This window comes from Cryptomeria japonica, chromosome 3, assembly GCF_030272615.1.
Source record: "Cryptomeria japonica chromosome 3, Sugi_1.0, whole genome shotgun sequence".
Classification (NCBI taxonomy): domain Eukaryota; kingdom Viridiplantae; phylum Streptophyta; class Pinopsida; order Cupressales; family Cupressaceae; genus Cryptomeria; species Cryptomeria japonica.
The window spans coordinates 185,880,641-185,898,038 of NC_081407.1; the positions used below are offsets into that span (position 1 = coordinate 185,880,641).

Below are 17,398 nucleotides of genomic sequence, written 5' to 3' on the forward strand. Positions count from 1 at the left end.
CATAGTTGTTGTGTATTCATCAAATTATCATGACCATTGTAACTATCCTGCATGAAGACATTTTGCATTACTTAATCCCCTTAACTTTAGGCATGACCACCACTTGGATTATTAATCATTATTAAAGTCAATAGTTTCCGCATGAAGTTTCCTCTTTTAGAACCTTTTGGTTTCTTAAGCTATTTTAAATACATTGGACATCTAGGTTCATTATATTTTAAAATCTATCCAATGACGTTCTCGTGTTTCCCTTTCAAGTCATGGGCTTGTGAAATTTCTACTTGAATAAAAGGTCACACTTTTTGTCATCCAACTTCTAAACACCTTTCATAATCTTGATGGGCACACATATGTTTGGGACATGTGGCACTCTAGCAAGGTTTATTTGGATATATCCTATAATTTGAGCTTAGAATTCTTCAAGACTTCCATGTGTTTTGTTTGAGCTTTTGGCACATATTTCATGTGGGGTCTTCTATTGGGCACCTTCTTCCAAACTCAAATTTATTCAAGGGGACATGGGATCTTGTTTTTGTTGGCAATTGACACTCTATTGGTTGGTTTCACTATGTTGTCATTGATGGCAACATGATTTTGGGTTCCGGCTTCATATGGTGTACCAAAAGGCACTTCACATACTCTACACCCACATCGACACCAACAACGACAGGATAGAAGATTTCTTTGGTCACCGACAATGCAGGTCGACATGGTAAAGGTCATCGGTATTGGAGGATGACACATCTTGGATCCGCCATCGGCAACCTATTTTAATATTTATAAATTTATGTTATATGGCCGACATAAGACATAAATTTGTATAGGGTATATAGGGCAAATGGATTAGATCATTTTGAGTGTGAAATATAATAATAGGAATGTAATGTAATGGAGATGTAAATGTGATATGATGTGAAATATATTAGAGAGACTATGTATGTGAGGAATTTAGTGTAAGGTTTATTTTGGTATAGAGGTTTAGGGTTTTAACCAAAACTATATTCTGGCATAAAAGATGCTATCCTAGTAGTTCACTATTCTCTGGATTTTTGTTTGGTATGTTATGTAGTCAATGAGGCTCCTATTTTGATTGAGCATTGTGCTCTAGGTTGTAAGTCTTCCTGCAAGTGAAGGCTCATCATATAGTGTAATATCTTTTCATATGGCCAGTGGATTGATATTATGGGTCACAAATCCCAACGTGGTTTTTCCTCATTGAGGTTTTCCACGTATAAATCTATGTGTTATGGTTCTCATTGATGTGTTTGGCTTATTGATTTCTTTACATCTTTCAATTCTATTTATATCGGTATATCATTTGGTGCATGAATGTTTTGTTAAGGCTAAAATCTACTATTCTGATATAAAACTGATTTAGCCCCCCCTCTCAGTGTTATTGGTTTCCAGTAGTTTTAATCCTTCGAACACATGGTGTATTGACAAAAATTCTTGATAATTTCTCCTCTTTTTCTATTAGGTTTTCTATAGGGCCGCCTTGGAAAAACCTCAAAAAGGGATCTTTTTAAATAGTCATGCACCTAAAAGAGAAGATTAAGGCTATGAGGCTAATATTTTCATAATATTGAAGCACAAGTCAATATAACTATCATTATAGAATATACAACTTTTGGCAACTCATAGGAGACCTTCACTTGCAGAGGGTAAACCCAAGAACTCTGGTTGTAGACTAGCTTTGAAATGACTTCATTGTTCCATTATTGATTTGTCAAGTTGGTTGTTGATGATGGTTCAAGAAAGAATTTTCTTGTCGATATCATTGATCTCTTGAGAATTATTAAGCTTTTTTGCATCGTATTTTGCTTTACCTTATTAAAATATACAAGTTAAAATTTTAATCATCAAGTTATTGATTAACTAAAGTAATCAAAAACCATACCCATCTTGATCTTATCCTCAACCCGAAAACAACCAAGCATTATAGGGACGCACATCTTCCAAGCATAAATAAAAATATATTAGGTATTCTGACCTTTTTAGGACATGCATAGGTGACACAAGGTAGATGCTCCAATGAACCCAAAAAATTGAAAGGAAATGGACCACAAGAATGACAAGCAAAGGCTTGGACATTATTCAAACTGCATTTAGTGATGGTTGCATTTATGTATTGATTCTAGCAATTATAATGAAAACCTACACTCTTCAGAGAAAAGTAAAAACTAATGAATTTAAATATCCAATTTATAACAAGACATTTAGAATGATTCATTAAAGATAAGACTCTCTACATTAGAAACTTAGCATTGCAAAGAGTCTATACATTTGTTAAGGGGGGAAGTCAGTTGATCATTTGTGCTTTGTGTTTTATTTTGTATCCTTTCTGAAAGGTGAAGAAGAGAAGGGGGACACATCTACATTAAGCTATGTAGTTTGGTTATCCCTCATAGAAAAATGGATAGACCATTGGTGCAGTGAGGTGTCCATAGCCTCAACAAGGATATCACATTTGTTTTTGGCGAACATATCTCTACTACTAGACAAGCATCCATAGCCTAGGTAGAGTTATTCACATCACTTGAATACATAATATATTATATTTTTTGTCCATTGAGCTTTTCTCATTTATTTAACTTTTTAATTTCACTAATAATAAAACTAGGTTTCTAGGTTGTAAACCAAAGTAATAGCAAGTGTAGCTTTAGATTTTTCACTTAAGGAGGACACGTGTCCCTTTACTACTTATCATGCTATAAATAAGAGAAATAAATTCATTAATTTTTACTTGGCCTGAAAAAGAAAGTCTTCATGATATTATACTCACTATAATTTAAACGAATATTGTATTAAATACTTACTAAATATAAAAAAACATTGAGTGTGCTCCCTCAAAACCTTAAAATTTGTTATGGGGCATGATTGCTCAACTTAAAGGTGGAAATACACAATTGTTCACACTTATTTTCTACCAAATATACTTGCACATCAATTCACATACATTCCATACCATAACTCATACAACCACATGTCTATATATATGCAAGATCATTAATTAAAAACCTTAACTACGTTAGACACAAACAAAATATGTAATATTACATGAATTTGGCCACCCAGACCAATAGCACATATTGCAGTCCACTCTAAGAGATAAAGGGGACCCAAAGACATCACAAAAAATCTTTCTAAGTTGATTCTAATGAACATCCCCTATTAACACATCCTCCAAATTTGGTACCAAATAAAATTTATAGATAAACAATAAAGCACGTTAATGAGGCTATCCAAAAATATTCTCCAATGCAAAAAAAACACAAAGTGAATCTACACACACCATGGTGAGACCTATATCAATACCTAAACTCAAACTCTAATGCATATTTAGACAAAAAGAGCATGATCCAAATAAGGTAAATCAATTGGGTTAGCTAGAAGCCAACACAACTGAACATGCTAAACACAAAACAACATTTCTTCACTTCCCAATCAAATTAGAACGAAAAAATTGGATTGGAACACTGCACAAACCAAATGAACATTTTGTCTAGGATGCAACACTTGAATCCACCTATCCAAGAACCACCAAGCATTCTTCAGATTAGTTATGATAGACAACCTCATTGTCAGAAACAATAACAACCAACTCTACCATATAATAGTTTAATATACATAGATCATAAATATTATGTCCAAAACGAGAAGTCATAATATTCACAAATAGGAGGAATGAAAAGCATTCTTTCACAAGGACATTAAATACCCATTCCTCCACATTGAAACTTCCACTACGATGACCTTCCAAAAACACCTCATACTTACTCAACATTACCACCAATCCACACAAGAACATCTGAACACTGACTTCTATACCACCAAAATACCAAATAGGGTGATGTTAATGACATCATAACTCAACATAACTCAAGTTTCCAACAATGGGATCATTCCATTTAGGAGCTAAGCTTTCTTAGGTAGAATTTCTTGTACCACTCATTATGCGTGGATTTGTATGCTACTATTATAGGTTGAATTTTCTATTATTTGCACTATATACATGCATGTATCAATCTATATATTTTTATTTTAATATCAACCTCTATATTGTTCATCCAACCATCCATTAACAAGGGCTAGGTGCTTCTAATTTTTTTGTCATTATCTCAATCAAATGTTATCATAATGCTTATCCTATTCAAAGATCATATTTGTACAAAAATTATTGTTGTATTTAGATGATCAACTTCTATATATAAGGAATAGGTACATATGTATTAAACCAAATCTTGTTCAGTAATCTAAACAATGCACTACTTATAAATTTAAGCATTTGAGAGTATAGTAAAGGTACACACACAATGGTTTCTTTGGAGTTGATCTTTAATATTTTTTCAAAATAAGACTCATCTTTAATTCTTCATTAAAGTTTTAGCTTCTATTTTTTGAGTTTCCAATAATTAAATGGGTACCTAATCAACCGTTGACACTGGTATCCATCCTTTTTTCTAGCTTGAGTGTGTAGCTTCCCTAAATTGAATTTAAGGGGAGGTGGATGTTGGTGTAATATTTATAATTTAAACATATTTATCCTAATTATAATATTGTAAATGAAAAATTATAATAATTTAGAATTAATTATTAGTTTTCTCTCTTATTTCTAGATATATATTTTCTTTTCTAAGATAATTTCCTAGATTTTAGGATATTTTTCTCACATGAATATCTCTTCCAAGAGATGCTTTTTTCTAAGTTTTGCTCCTATATTCTAGGATATTTTCTCTGATGGATATCTCTTTTATGGAATATTTCCATTTTTGGAAATAAGTTTGCTTAGGTAGACTTTCATTTATAACTCATTGTACATGAATCTACATCTCACTATTGTAGATGTTAGTTTCTTTCCCTCACACAAAATATATGTGTGCATCTTTCTAATTAAAGGGGCGTGTGATTGTTTAACTTTCATGACCCAATCTTGCTATTTCAATTAAAGGATCCAAGTTCTCACAATATTAAATATTGAATATTTTGAGTTAAAATTGAAACCTAAATGGGGAACCTTAATCCATAAATTCTTGATTAACTAATTTAAACGCTTGAAATTAAATGTTGGATATTAAACATTGAATGATGAAATATGAACCCTAGATGCCAAATATTAGACACTACACATGTTTAATCATAAAACTTAAGTTCCTATAGATAAAGATTAAATGCTCAAAAAGGTAATATTGAATAATTCTACTTAAAAAAAATTTGAATAAAAGGGGTAAAAACTTTATTGAAAATTTAACAGGAGAATTACAGAGAGAGCCAAAGCCCTGAGGCCCCAGACACAAGCCACAAATCCAACCCCAACTTAACCAACTTCATAACCCTCCATTTCCTCAGTAAGAATCTTCTGCAAGTCCAGGCTGTAATCCCCAGAGAGATGTTCCCAACCTTCAACTTTCCAAATACTATCATGATCCGAAGCCCACTTGGCCAAGCAATCAGCTGCTCTATTCCATTCATGAGGGATGTGGATGAAAGACACCTGTTCCATTAAAGTACTAATTTGGAGAATTTGCTGGATAATCCCAACCAACTGCCACTGAATCCCACTAACCTTCTGACCATTCAACAAGTTAACAATAATTTGTGAATCCAATTCACAAATCACCTTCCTTCGACCCAACTCCCAAGCCCTCTCTATTGCATAGAGAATCACAAATCCCTCCATAATGTTATTAGACTGCCACCCTTTATGCACTGAAAAGAGGAAAACAACCTCCCCCCTACTGTTCCTGCCAACACCACCAACTCCAGCCGGGCCTGGGTTCCCTCTTGATGAGCCATCAGTGTTAACCTTGAGAATCCCTTCCAAGGGGGGAATCCACCTTCCCACCCTTTGTACCTTCTTCATAGCTCGTCTACCTCTCCTGACACAAGCTGAAATAGGAGACAACTCCTGTAGGCCAAGCCTACTCATCATATATGCCTCGTCTCTACTCAGTGGAAAATTCACCTCACATTTAGCTTCCACTGTCTCCCAAATCATAGCAATGATCCTATTCCAAACTTGTTGAACAAACAATCTGTCCTCACAAAAGATCCTCCTGTTCCTCTCTAGCCAGATCTACCACAAAATGAAGATGGGCCCAATATACCAGACAGTCTGGAGGAAGGGGGACAAGATAGGAGGTCTACCCAACCTATTCCAGAACTCTACTAGAGAATCAGCGTGGACACAAGGATGCTTCCATGCCCCCCACCAATAATGCCAAATAAGCTGGGAGAAAGGACATCTAAAGAATAGGTGTGAGGAATCTTCTTCCCCATAACCACACAAAACACAGATAGAGGGTCCCATAAATCCTCGCTTGCAGATATTGTCCTAAGTTAGACATCTATTCAAAGCCAAAGTCCAAGTGAAGCAATTGCATTTCAGCCAAGAAACATTATTCCACACCTGTTTCCACCAGCTCACCTCTCTTCCCTCAAGTCTTCAGTTCAACAATTCCTAGTATCCACTGGCCACAATAAAAGTGCCCCTAGGATTTGGAAGCCAAGCAAGCCCATCCCTACTCTTGAGGGAGCAACAATGTCTACTTGCCAAAATGCCCTGCAATTCAGCACATTCCTCCTCCATCTCAACAACCGGCCACTCATTAGGGACCTTCCACCGCTCCAACTCCAGCCGACCACACCTATAAGAAACCTTAAAGTCACTCACCCTTGACCATCCTGCCTCCAAAAATCTCTTGCATAGATTCCCAAGGTTAGGAAACTGGTCCAGGATGGGAGGATATCCATCCCAAGAGTCGTTCCAGAAAAAGACCTCTTCCCCCCTTTTGCAAATCCAAAAAAGTCCATCCTTAATGAGAGAGGCCCCCCTCTTGAGAGTATTCTAGATCGAAGATCCCTTTCCCTCTAGCAGATATCTAGGGATTTCCTCCATCGGGATCCTCTACATATATTTATTGGCCAGAATCCTAGCTCAGCCGCGATCCTGCTCAACACACCACCTCCAGTAAAGCTTAGCTGCCAGTGCTTCCCCAAAAAGAACAGACTGCCTTAAACCAAGACCCCCAACTGTTTTGGGCTACACACCAAGTCCGAATTGACCAGACTCCATTTGGAAGAGGAAAGATTGCCTACCCATAAGAATTGCCTAGCCAGAGAATCCAGTCCCTTTAGGAACCACTTAGGAGCTACATGAAGCATACATCGGTAGATCAGAAGAGCCTGAACCACTGATTGAATCAGTTGAACCCTTCCAATGAAGGATAGCCATCTATGAGTCCAATGTTCAACCTTCGTGTGAAATTTATCCAAGATACCCTGCTAGGTCTCCCAAGGAGGTTTCGACGAGAAATAGGGATACCCAAATAAATCAGGGGAGAAGCACCAACTTGGAATCTCAAGATAAGGGCAATCCTTCTTTGAATAGCAACAGGAGTGTTGAAAAAGAGGATTGAAGATTTATCCTCATTGATCAACTGGCCTGAGGCCACAAGATAAACATCCAAGACCTTACGCAGATTAGTAGCTTCCCTGACCTAAGCAAGCCCCATAAGGGCCGTGTCATCCACAAACTACAAATGAGATTGTGGCTGGAAGTCATTACCCCAGTTCCATCCCTAAATAATACCTAGCCCCACATTATGCTTGATCAACCTTCCCAGACCCTCAGCCAAAAGAATGAATAAATATGGGGAGAGGGGGTCTCCCTGGCGAAGACCCCTAGAAGCACCAAACAACTCCGTATGGTCACCATTAATAAGCATAGAGAATGAAGTAGACATGACACAACTCATAACCCACTGGACCCACTCATTAGCAAAACCAAAACCCTGAGGATCTTCTGAAGGAAGGACCACCGCACTCTATCATATGCCTTAGCCATATCTAGCTTGATAAACATAGCTTTTTCCTTGGATGACTCCATAGAATGAATGGTCTTCGTAGCAATTATCACACCATCCAAAATTTGTCACCCTTCCACAAAACCACTCTGCTCCTCAGAGATAACCTTCCCCAAGCACTTCTTCAATCTATCCACTATCAGCTTAGATATAATCTTATAAATCACATTACAGAGAGAGATAGGGTAGAATTGGCCTAACCTGTCAGCCCCCTCACATTTGGGGATTAGTGTGATGAATGTTGCATTCAATGCCCTAAGCATTTGCTTATTCCTTTGTGACTCCTAGACTACATCCAATAGATCTAATTTGATTATATCCCAGAACTCTTGGAAGAATTCAACCGGGAACCCATCCGGTCCAAGAGCTTTTCCTTTCTTCATGTGAAAGACAATCCTTTCCAGCTCTTCCAACAAAATAGGACACAAAAGCTTCTCATTCATCTCCCTTGTGACCAGAGAGGGAATGCAAGCAAGAACCTGATTCTCCGCCACCACTTCTCCCTGGGATTCCTCCCTGAAGAGGGTCTAGAAAAAATGAAGCGCCTCCCTTGAAATCTCCTGCAAGGATAGGCACTGCTCACCTCTATCATTAACCAAAACAGGGATGGAGTTTCCATGTCTTCTTGCTTTCACTAAGTTGAAGAAGAAAGAGGTGTTCTTGTCCCCCTCCTTCAACCAATCAATACGGGCTCTCTACTTCCAGTATATTTCTTCCCTAAGCTCCCATTCCTCAACCACCTTGACAGCCCTATCCTCCTCCCCAAGCAAGTCCTCAGACAACCCTTGCTCTCTGATTTCACTAGTGATCCCATTCAACACACTTTGAGCAGCTTCCTTAGCATGAAAAATGTTCCCAAATCCTTCTCGGTTCCACCGTTTAAGCTGAAACTTAACAAATTGCAACTGCTTGGCAAGAGAGTACATAGCTATGCCAAAGGTCGGCCTCCCTTTCCTCCACCACTCTGGTACGAGAACCTGCAGAGTAGGATCTCGAAGCCACATGAGTTGGAATTTGAAACAAGGTGAGCGGGCTACCCAAGCCGAAGAAGACACCAGCTTGATGGGCCAATGGTCTGACCCCCTCCAGTCCAGAATCTCAACTTGTGGACCACCCCCCCCCCCCAATCCAAAAATTAGAGACCAGAAAATGATCCAACCTCTCAGCAATCCAATACTCTCCCAACCTCCTATTGTTCGAAGTGAACAGCCCATTGCCAGACTTAATGTCAACAAGGTGCAACAAGGATATACTATCCGGAAAAAGGTTGGAAGAGGGTTCCAACCTCATAATCCCCCCCTTCTTCTCACTCAGCTCAAGGATTGCATTAAAATCTCTTGCCATAATCCAAGGGTGAAAGGGGGCCAATCTTCACACACCTAAAATATGTGACCATAAGTTTTGCTTGCCCTAAAAATCAGTAGGGACATATATGTTAGAAAACAAGATTAGTTCTCTAGTCTCGAGACTAGACATAACCCCGGATACCGAAGATCTGGAGGCAACCCACCAGACAGGGTGAAATCTTAAAGGGTTCCAAAGGCAGGCCACTCCTCCAGAAGAACCAGCTGCCCCAACACACAGACACTCACCTCTCCCCCACAGCTTGGCCACCAGACCCATCATACTTTCTACTAAAAGTTTAGTTTCTTGCAAAAATAGGACATCAGGTGAATGATTCCTAATCAACTCCTAAACAACTTTTTGTCTAGGGCCACTGTTCAAGCCCCTCACATTCCAAGACAACACAATCATTTAGGAGGATTGGAAAAGTGAGTATCCAAAGTCTTCACTGACCCTGACTCAACCAAGTTCTCCCCCATCAATTTGATCTTCTCCAGATCTTTCTTTCTGCCCACCTTTGAACTCTTCTCTGAAGCACTTTTATTTATATCTTTCTGATGCAAACCTAGGTGAATGGAAGGCTTATTACTTCTAACCCTAGCCGGTTCCATTTTCAGAGCTATCAGAGACCCCTCCCCCTCAACCGAGTTCACCTCAAAGCCTGGAGTGATTTCCAACTAGGCCCTTACTGGCTGATCCATCTCCATCTGCTGACTTCCAACCACAAGCAAGGCCTGGGTAGAATTCTCAATTACCCTTTCTGGGACCCCTCCTGAAGCATCTTGATCCAAAGGGGTAAATCCCGGATTTACTTCCTGATGGCTAAGGTCATCCAGGACTTCAAATCTGTTGAAGGAATCCCCCTCCTGTCGCTCCTGTATGGGCCTCTTTTGTCCTCGGTTCCTATTCTTTGTCTTAACTGAGACAAACCCATCAACACCATCACCCTTGACCGACATGGCAGCTTTCTCTTTCTTAGCCCTATCTAGGCTCTGGTCTAACAGACGAGGTTGGCGTACTGCCGGTTATATCTAGAGCACTTATGCTGTAAATGACCATACTCATGACATAGACGACATCGGAAAGGTAGAGTCTCATAATCTAACTGTTGAACCCAAGAATAAGAGCCTGCACACATATCTATAGCATCTGGCAAAGGTTTACTAAGATCAATTTCAACACAGATATGTGCAAATGTCATTACCTTTCTCCCCAGAGTTTGTGTTGATGAACCCACGGGCCTCCCAGCAGAGTGGCAAGCATCTGGAGCACATCCTCCCGACAGCATTCCACAGGAAAACGTGGTAACCGAACCCACACTGGAACCCTATTTGGGAGCTCCTTAGAGGGAGTAAACCCCGCATGCCAAGGCTTGATGAACAATCCCACCTGGTTGTAAAAATAGGGGCCCCCTTCAAAGACCCTATTGCGATCCTCCATGCAATTGAAAGTAACCATGAAGTAGTTATTGGCCAATAGCATGATCTCCATTTCCCCTTCCAGTGCCCAAGTCCTTTGCGCCTAGTTCTCCAAAAACTACAAGGAAACCCTCATTTCCAAAAACTTGTAGTATAGCAGGTGTTTTGAAAAATAATCAATGTCTTCCGCTATCATCTCAGGAGGAATAACCAACTTTGGCTGCTCACTACATCTCTCCAGACAACCATTAATCTTCGTCATGCAAGAACTGGCACCACTCCCAAACCTTGAATTTGATGCATACAGATTATTGTTAAAGGTCTTCATACTCCGAGGTGGGGGTTTTGAACCCACTGCAGCACGAAAATTCAAGGCTGGAGCAACCCGTGAGGCTTCCCCACCAAAACTCGACATCGGAGTGAATAATAAAATGAGGATGCCTAAAAAAAAAACCGCCCCCCAAAAGGCTGATCAAAACGGCTCAGAGCCCGAGACACCACCTTGCCTGAGCACCACTGAAAGACAAACCCAATCGGCTCCCCAAGCTCATGGGAGACCCTCAAGCCACCCCCAGCCGGAGCCCCACCCGCAAGCCACCAAAACCCCACTCCCACACCACTGAAACGCCACCCCCGCACCGCCAAAGCTCCACCCCCGCGTAGCCTCAGCCCCCCAGCAACCCCCGCAACACCCCCACACCCCCTGTTGTTCACAGCCCAACACCTTCTACCCTGCCAGACCCCCGACACCTTGCAGCGCCCTCCCCTACCACACCAGCAGCGATGCCTCCCAAGAGCTAGGGCCGTGAAACCCTAGCTCGGCCGCGCGCAGACGCAGACGCACAACATCCTCCTTCCCTCAATTTTATGATCTCCATTTTCTTGTTTTTGTTATTATCACTTAAAATTTGAACCTCAAGTGGGAATCCTAATACTTAAACCATGAAATAAATTGATATTAAACCCAAGTGAAAGGAAATTATTGGACCTTAAACATCAGATATTGAATGTTAAATTCTAAATTCCAAATATTAAACACATGTCGAATGATAAACCTTCAACTATTAATGATTAAACTTAATTTCTTTATGATAAGTATTAGACCTTTAGACTTGAATCCTATACCTTAAACATTGATCACTAAGCCATACAATAAAATTTGTGATTGGTGATTAAAACTTAAAATATAAACCTAAGATGAAGCTTAAATGCTAAAAACAAATATTATTGAATAATTATACTCTAATTTTAAACCTCAGATGTGAATCCTAATAGTTAAACCATTAAATATATTGATATGAAACTCAAGTGAAAGCAAACGTTTGACTTTAAAACATTATATATTAATTGTTTAACTCTAAATTCCAAATATTAAACACATATCGAATGATAAACCTTCAACTATTAATGATAACTATTAAATTTTATCATAGAATTCAATTTCAAAATAAGACACAAATTGTGACAATAATAAAAATGTTGTAAAAATCAAGATAGTTTTTCAAACCATATCTTCTCGCTACAATTTTACAACTTCAAAAAATTCCTTTCTAACTTTATAAATTAAAATCTAAAAATATTTTGAATGCTTAACCTACTATTATATTTAATATTTACATTAAAGGGGAAAATGAAAAGTGGCTAAAAGTATCATTCTCCCTTTATTTATATGATTAGAAAGATCCATAAATTGGCTACCGGCTAATTGACTCCAAGTGCGCTGTTCCAGTAATCGCTGTCCTCATCTAGGTGTAGTTCTTGCCATCCCCAAGCTGACTGCAGTTCCAAATTCGTTCTTAATTCTGCCGTGTTGGAGTTATTGTGACTGGTCTTATTAGCAGTATTGCAATTAGGGGAATCCAGAAGCAGATCCGTCAAGTCCTGTATGTCATGGTCATGAACATGAGCATCAGCAGAGGTAGAGGAGTATTCATGGCTGCTAGGGTTCTTGTTCTCTATTTGGCCCCTCATAATAGCCTCAGAGGAAGGATCATGGGATCCGGTAGCTGATAATTTGTCTTCCCTGTTAATAATTCTCTGATGCGAGTTGAAAGCAGCTGGGCATAAAGTTATGTGGGGACTTGCACCGGTGGATGGAAAGGCATTCCCTTTATCCTGATCTAGTCCATGGGGATTCTCACAATTGGTATTGTTTCTCTTAGCCTTTCTGAAGGACTTACCTGCTTCCGAGTTCCAAAGCTTCAAGAAATGATCAGTGGGTGCCCTGGATTTGACCTCCACATTATCTTTTCCCTTCAACTTATTCTTAGATGACAGGATTGAATCTCTGGAAAGCCTTGCTTCGGCTTCAAGCCTTGCAATCTCCCACTGTGACACGTGCCTTAGGAGAGCTGTGGACTGAGATCCCTGTGACCCATTTGCGCTGGATATCTCAGATTTGGGCGTATGGGTGGAAGGATCCAGTCCCATTCCCAACAGCTTTTTCTTCAAGTGGGTATTCCAGAAGTTCTTGATCTCATTGTCAGTTCTCCCTGGCAGATGAGAAGCTATTGTAGACCACCTGCAGAGAGTCACTTTTAGTATAGTTATTAGTCCTACGTAAAGAAGCAATAACAACTGGTTGATCAATATCCATGGTTTACCAATGTTTTTACTACCTGTTGCCTAGAATTGCATGGAGCTGAAGGACAGTTTTTTCTTCTTGTGGTTGAAACCGACCTCTCTTAATGTCAGGTCTCAAGTAATTAGTCCAGCGCCGGCGGCAACTCTTCCCACACCGACGAAGCCCTGTTCACATACGAATTACAGATATTCATTACATACTTATAAGTCCACATGAATATAACTCGGAACTCAGGTATATAACTCAGATCAAAATCAAAATCTATGTATATACTTCAGTTCCCAAATGAATATATATCTCAATATTCTTCCAATGCAAATGAATATATACTTTCTTATGTGTGAGATGCATGTAATTGCTAGACATGTCCCTGTTTACAGGACTCGGATGAAATTGAGAAGTTCCTTACACGATAAACAAAATCTGTGAATACAATTCGTTACCCAATAAGTAGTTATCACTTGCAAATTAATGATTTCCTATGTGACTACTTATGTATTTACTCGAAATGAAATCAAAGCAGTATTAGATATTCAATTATATACATACCAGCCTCCCTGGGAAGAGCACGCCAGCTTCCATGGCCATTTTTCTGAATATACTCAGCAAGAATCTTATCTTCCTCGAGTGTCCAGGTGCCCTTTTTCACAACCATTTTATCACAGCAAGGAGCTCTACCCATTATTGTTTTGTATTCTTTCTTGAAGGCCTGAATAAAGTAGGAGTTACAGACAAAGAAGATTCGTACCTCCACATTTACTAACCAGGAACGATATTATCTGCTGCGAGTACTTTTCATTGTGCAAATTACGTGGAATACAGTGTCGCGATTTAACAATCGAACGATTGAACGCAAGATCCGCGAATAAGTGTTACCTTTAAATGTAGATGTGACATTCCAAGATATGAATAATTCAAGGCCACAAAGCCACATTTTCTGGCACCGTTTATACAGCCATAGATATTACTGCCTGTACACATCAGTCTTTGTTGTAATACCACTTGCCCGAGACTCCAGCCGATCATTATACCATTATATATATACATATACAAAAGCATGTATCCGTTTTAGTAAAACAAAATTTAACAGTCTGACATATTACAAAGATAGAAGGAAGATGTTGTACATGGTTTGAGGTCCATACTTGCTTAATTGTTTTATACTAGTACATCAACAAGGCGTAATAGTTATGCAGATAGAAAGATATATTTTGGTAATATATGGAAGAGAGGGGGAATTTCATTAGACTAATTATTTATTATTAAAGTCAATTGATGATAGAATGCGAAAAAAATAAAAAATGAAGAAATAAAATTTAATTTAAATAGATATGCTAAATGGTTATAAATATTTTTACATACTCTAAGTTTTAATTTTGTAAGTAAGAAATCAAAGTCAGCAATAATTAAATGAGAAAAAAAATCATTCAAAAGACTAAGAACCCCTTTTATTTTTCATGCATTTCATTTTTTGGGGTTTCATAATTAGGGGGACTCATAGAAGAGTCTACCAAATCTTCTTACTTTCTTCTATACTAAAGTAGTCTAGAATTAATATAAGAATTAATATATGGGTATAAAATGGCTAAGAAACTCTTATTTTGAGCTCAACAACCAAGTGATTCTAAAATTGAGTTTTTTAGATTTCTTATTAAATTATTCTCAAAAGAATGAAACATTGATATGATATAGAGCATTGTTCTTGAAGTAATTTTATGCTATTACATATTGAAAAATATTTTGTAAATTAAACGTCATCTTTATAATTTTATCACTACTTAATTATCACACTTTGAAATTTCAATCCCAAAAGCTACAAAATGATCTTAGAAAATAAATATCAAATTGTCGTAAACATAATTTTAGCCACAGTCACCTTGTAACATATAATTTTTTTTAACCAATTATAATAGATTGAAATTGTATTGTATTGATTTTTAACACTTATACCAAACCAAATTTGAGATCTTCTAAAGTCTTTGTCATTTAGTAGCAATCTTCACAACAATGGCTTCTGGTCCAATTTAACTACTCGAGTTCAACTATTATTTGAATATTTAATTTTGCCTTGACACTAGTTATTTTGAACTAACCCTTTTATTCAACAAACTCAACAAGAAACAAACCTTTTGTTGCCTACTTCCTCAACAACATGCACATAAAACATCTTTTTATATGATTACATAAAAGTACTCTCAAGATTTAAACACTAATATACTGGTACAAATTTGAAATGTAGTTTTTTATCTGACATTAAAAGCTACAATAATTTAAGTTGCATTTCCAAATGCAATTGATATCTTGCCAATTGTAGATGTAAGCACATATATTATTAAAAAAAAGTTGTATATATAATTCTTATGTATTTCTGTTTTATCCATCAAATAGTCCCTTGCACATAATCAAGGAATTTTTATCCTAATTTTCAATCTATTTTCTTATCTTGGACTTTTTGCAACAATCAAATTTAATAGTTCTCACAAATCTATTTTATTTACATCATATTTTCAGCACACTATTTTGTTTGGTTTATTAGATCAATTTTCCCAACGATCTGTTATCAAGGATGTCAATGAGGAAAAATGGGCAGAGTAATTTGCCGGGAAAAAAATTTGTGCATATAATTCCATGATTAACAAGAACTTATCCTATCGTAATTTAGTTGTTAGATTAAGCTTTTTAAACTAATGTAGTTTTTGGCCTAAAAGTAAATGAGCATATGCATATTAGTATTTCTTTTTTTTTCTTATCCCTCTATTTTTATATTTCATTGCTTTTGTAGTCATACTTGCTATAGTTGATAAGTCTAAAATGCGTCTAGTGTTTGGAAGAGTTACATTCATAGATATGCAACATTTTTGTCAAGATGAGATCAATATAGCAACCCAAAGTTCAAATGTAATTGTTTTGATGATCTTCTAATACCACATATTGATTACTCTTTAACTATAATGAGAATACGGTTGGCCATTTGGTGGAATTAATTATGTGTTGCATTTATGTTTTGTCATTGATGTCAACACTAGTTGTTTGGATGCTTTACTGGTACCCTTCTGGTCCCGGTAGGTTGAGTGGTTTCTGGTTAACTTGAATCCGACATGATCTAGTAGGCTTTGGTATAGTTTGGTGATGGAATTGTCTTATTCATAATACTTATACTCATATTTGGTCAATTGGTTTTGGTTTGGTGATTGGATGCTATCCTACTTGCTTAGAAGATTGGTTTCTAGTTCTGGCGACGGTTTCACCGGCAGAGATTTTGATGGAGATCTTTGATGAATTGCATAAGTGGTGTTGGTGCAGCTTTTGGTGGAGTTTCAAGATGTTGTTGGTGATCATGTTCGATACTTGGTGGTTGGAGATCATTGTTGAAGCTTGTGGACCTATACTTGGTCTCAATTGATCTAGATTATGGATCGTCTTTAATGTAACATGTGGATAGGACCTATTAATGTATTTTTGGGATGTCTTATGTGTTGATATTATTTGTTTGGTGTAAAGCCAACATGGTTTGTAATTATGTAATCGGTTTATTGTCTGGTGGCCGACTTGATTGTTTATGGTACGGTTTATATATATAGATGTAAGATCTCATTGTAGATCATCATGGTTAAAGTAAGAGGTCATAGTCAAGGAATGTAATGTGCAAATAATGCAATGCCATTCAGGCAGAGAAGTTGGTCGATCATTGGAGATCAAATTAGGTCTATGTAAGAGGATTTAGTCCTCTGATATTGAGCTTAACTGGAACTGTACTCAATCATAGGAGATGCTATCTTTTGCAGTTGAACACTTCTTCCATATTGTAGGTTGGATTTCTATGTAGTCAGTGAGACTCATTTTGTAATGAGCAATGTGCTCTAGGTTGTTGGCCTTCTTGCAAGCACAGGCCTCTTCATTGTTTTTCACATACTTACTACAGAAGTATTATCTGACTGTGGGTAGGCTTCCCACCATGGTTTTTCCCTTTACTAAGTTTTCCACATACAAATATTGGTGTTATGTGGATGGCTTTTATTGTGTGATTATTGTTTATGCTTAATTGGTTTATCTGCTATTTCGGTATTAATATTTTGGGTTCTGGTATTAGAGTTTAAATTGCTAATGGTTCTTGTAATCTGTGACAACTGATTCACTCCCCCCCCCTCTCTTAGTTGTCTTCTGGTTATTTGAACTGTTTGACAATTAGT

The 17,398-nt window shown here is 37.7% G+C and overlaps 1 protein-coding gene across 1 annotated transcript; it reads right to left on the reverse strand.

Annotated features, from left to right (window-relative positions):
• Positions 1-11,065: 11,065 nt before the first annotated feature.
• LOC131874033 (transcription factor MYB30-like) lies at positions 11,066-13,890 on the reverse strand. Its single transcript, XM_059217242.1, has 4 exons — positions 13,758-13,890; positions 13,243-13,372; positions 12,335-13,145; positions 11,066-11,356 (listed from the first exon to the last, which is right to left on the reverse strand). The coding sequence occupies exons 1-4, from the start codon at positions 13,888-13,890 to the stop codon at positions 11,066-11,068; spliced, it is 1,365 nt and encodes a 454-aa protein (XP_059073225.1).
• Between the last annotated feature and the right edge of the window lie 3,508 nt (positions 13,891-17,398).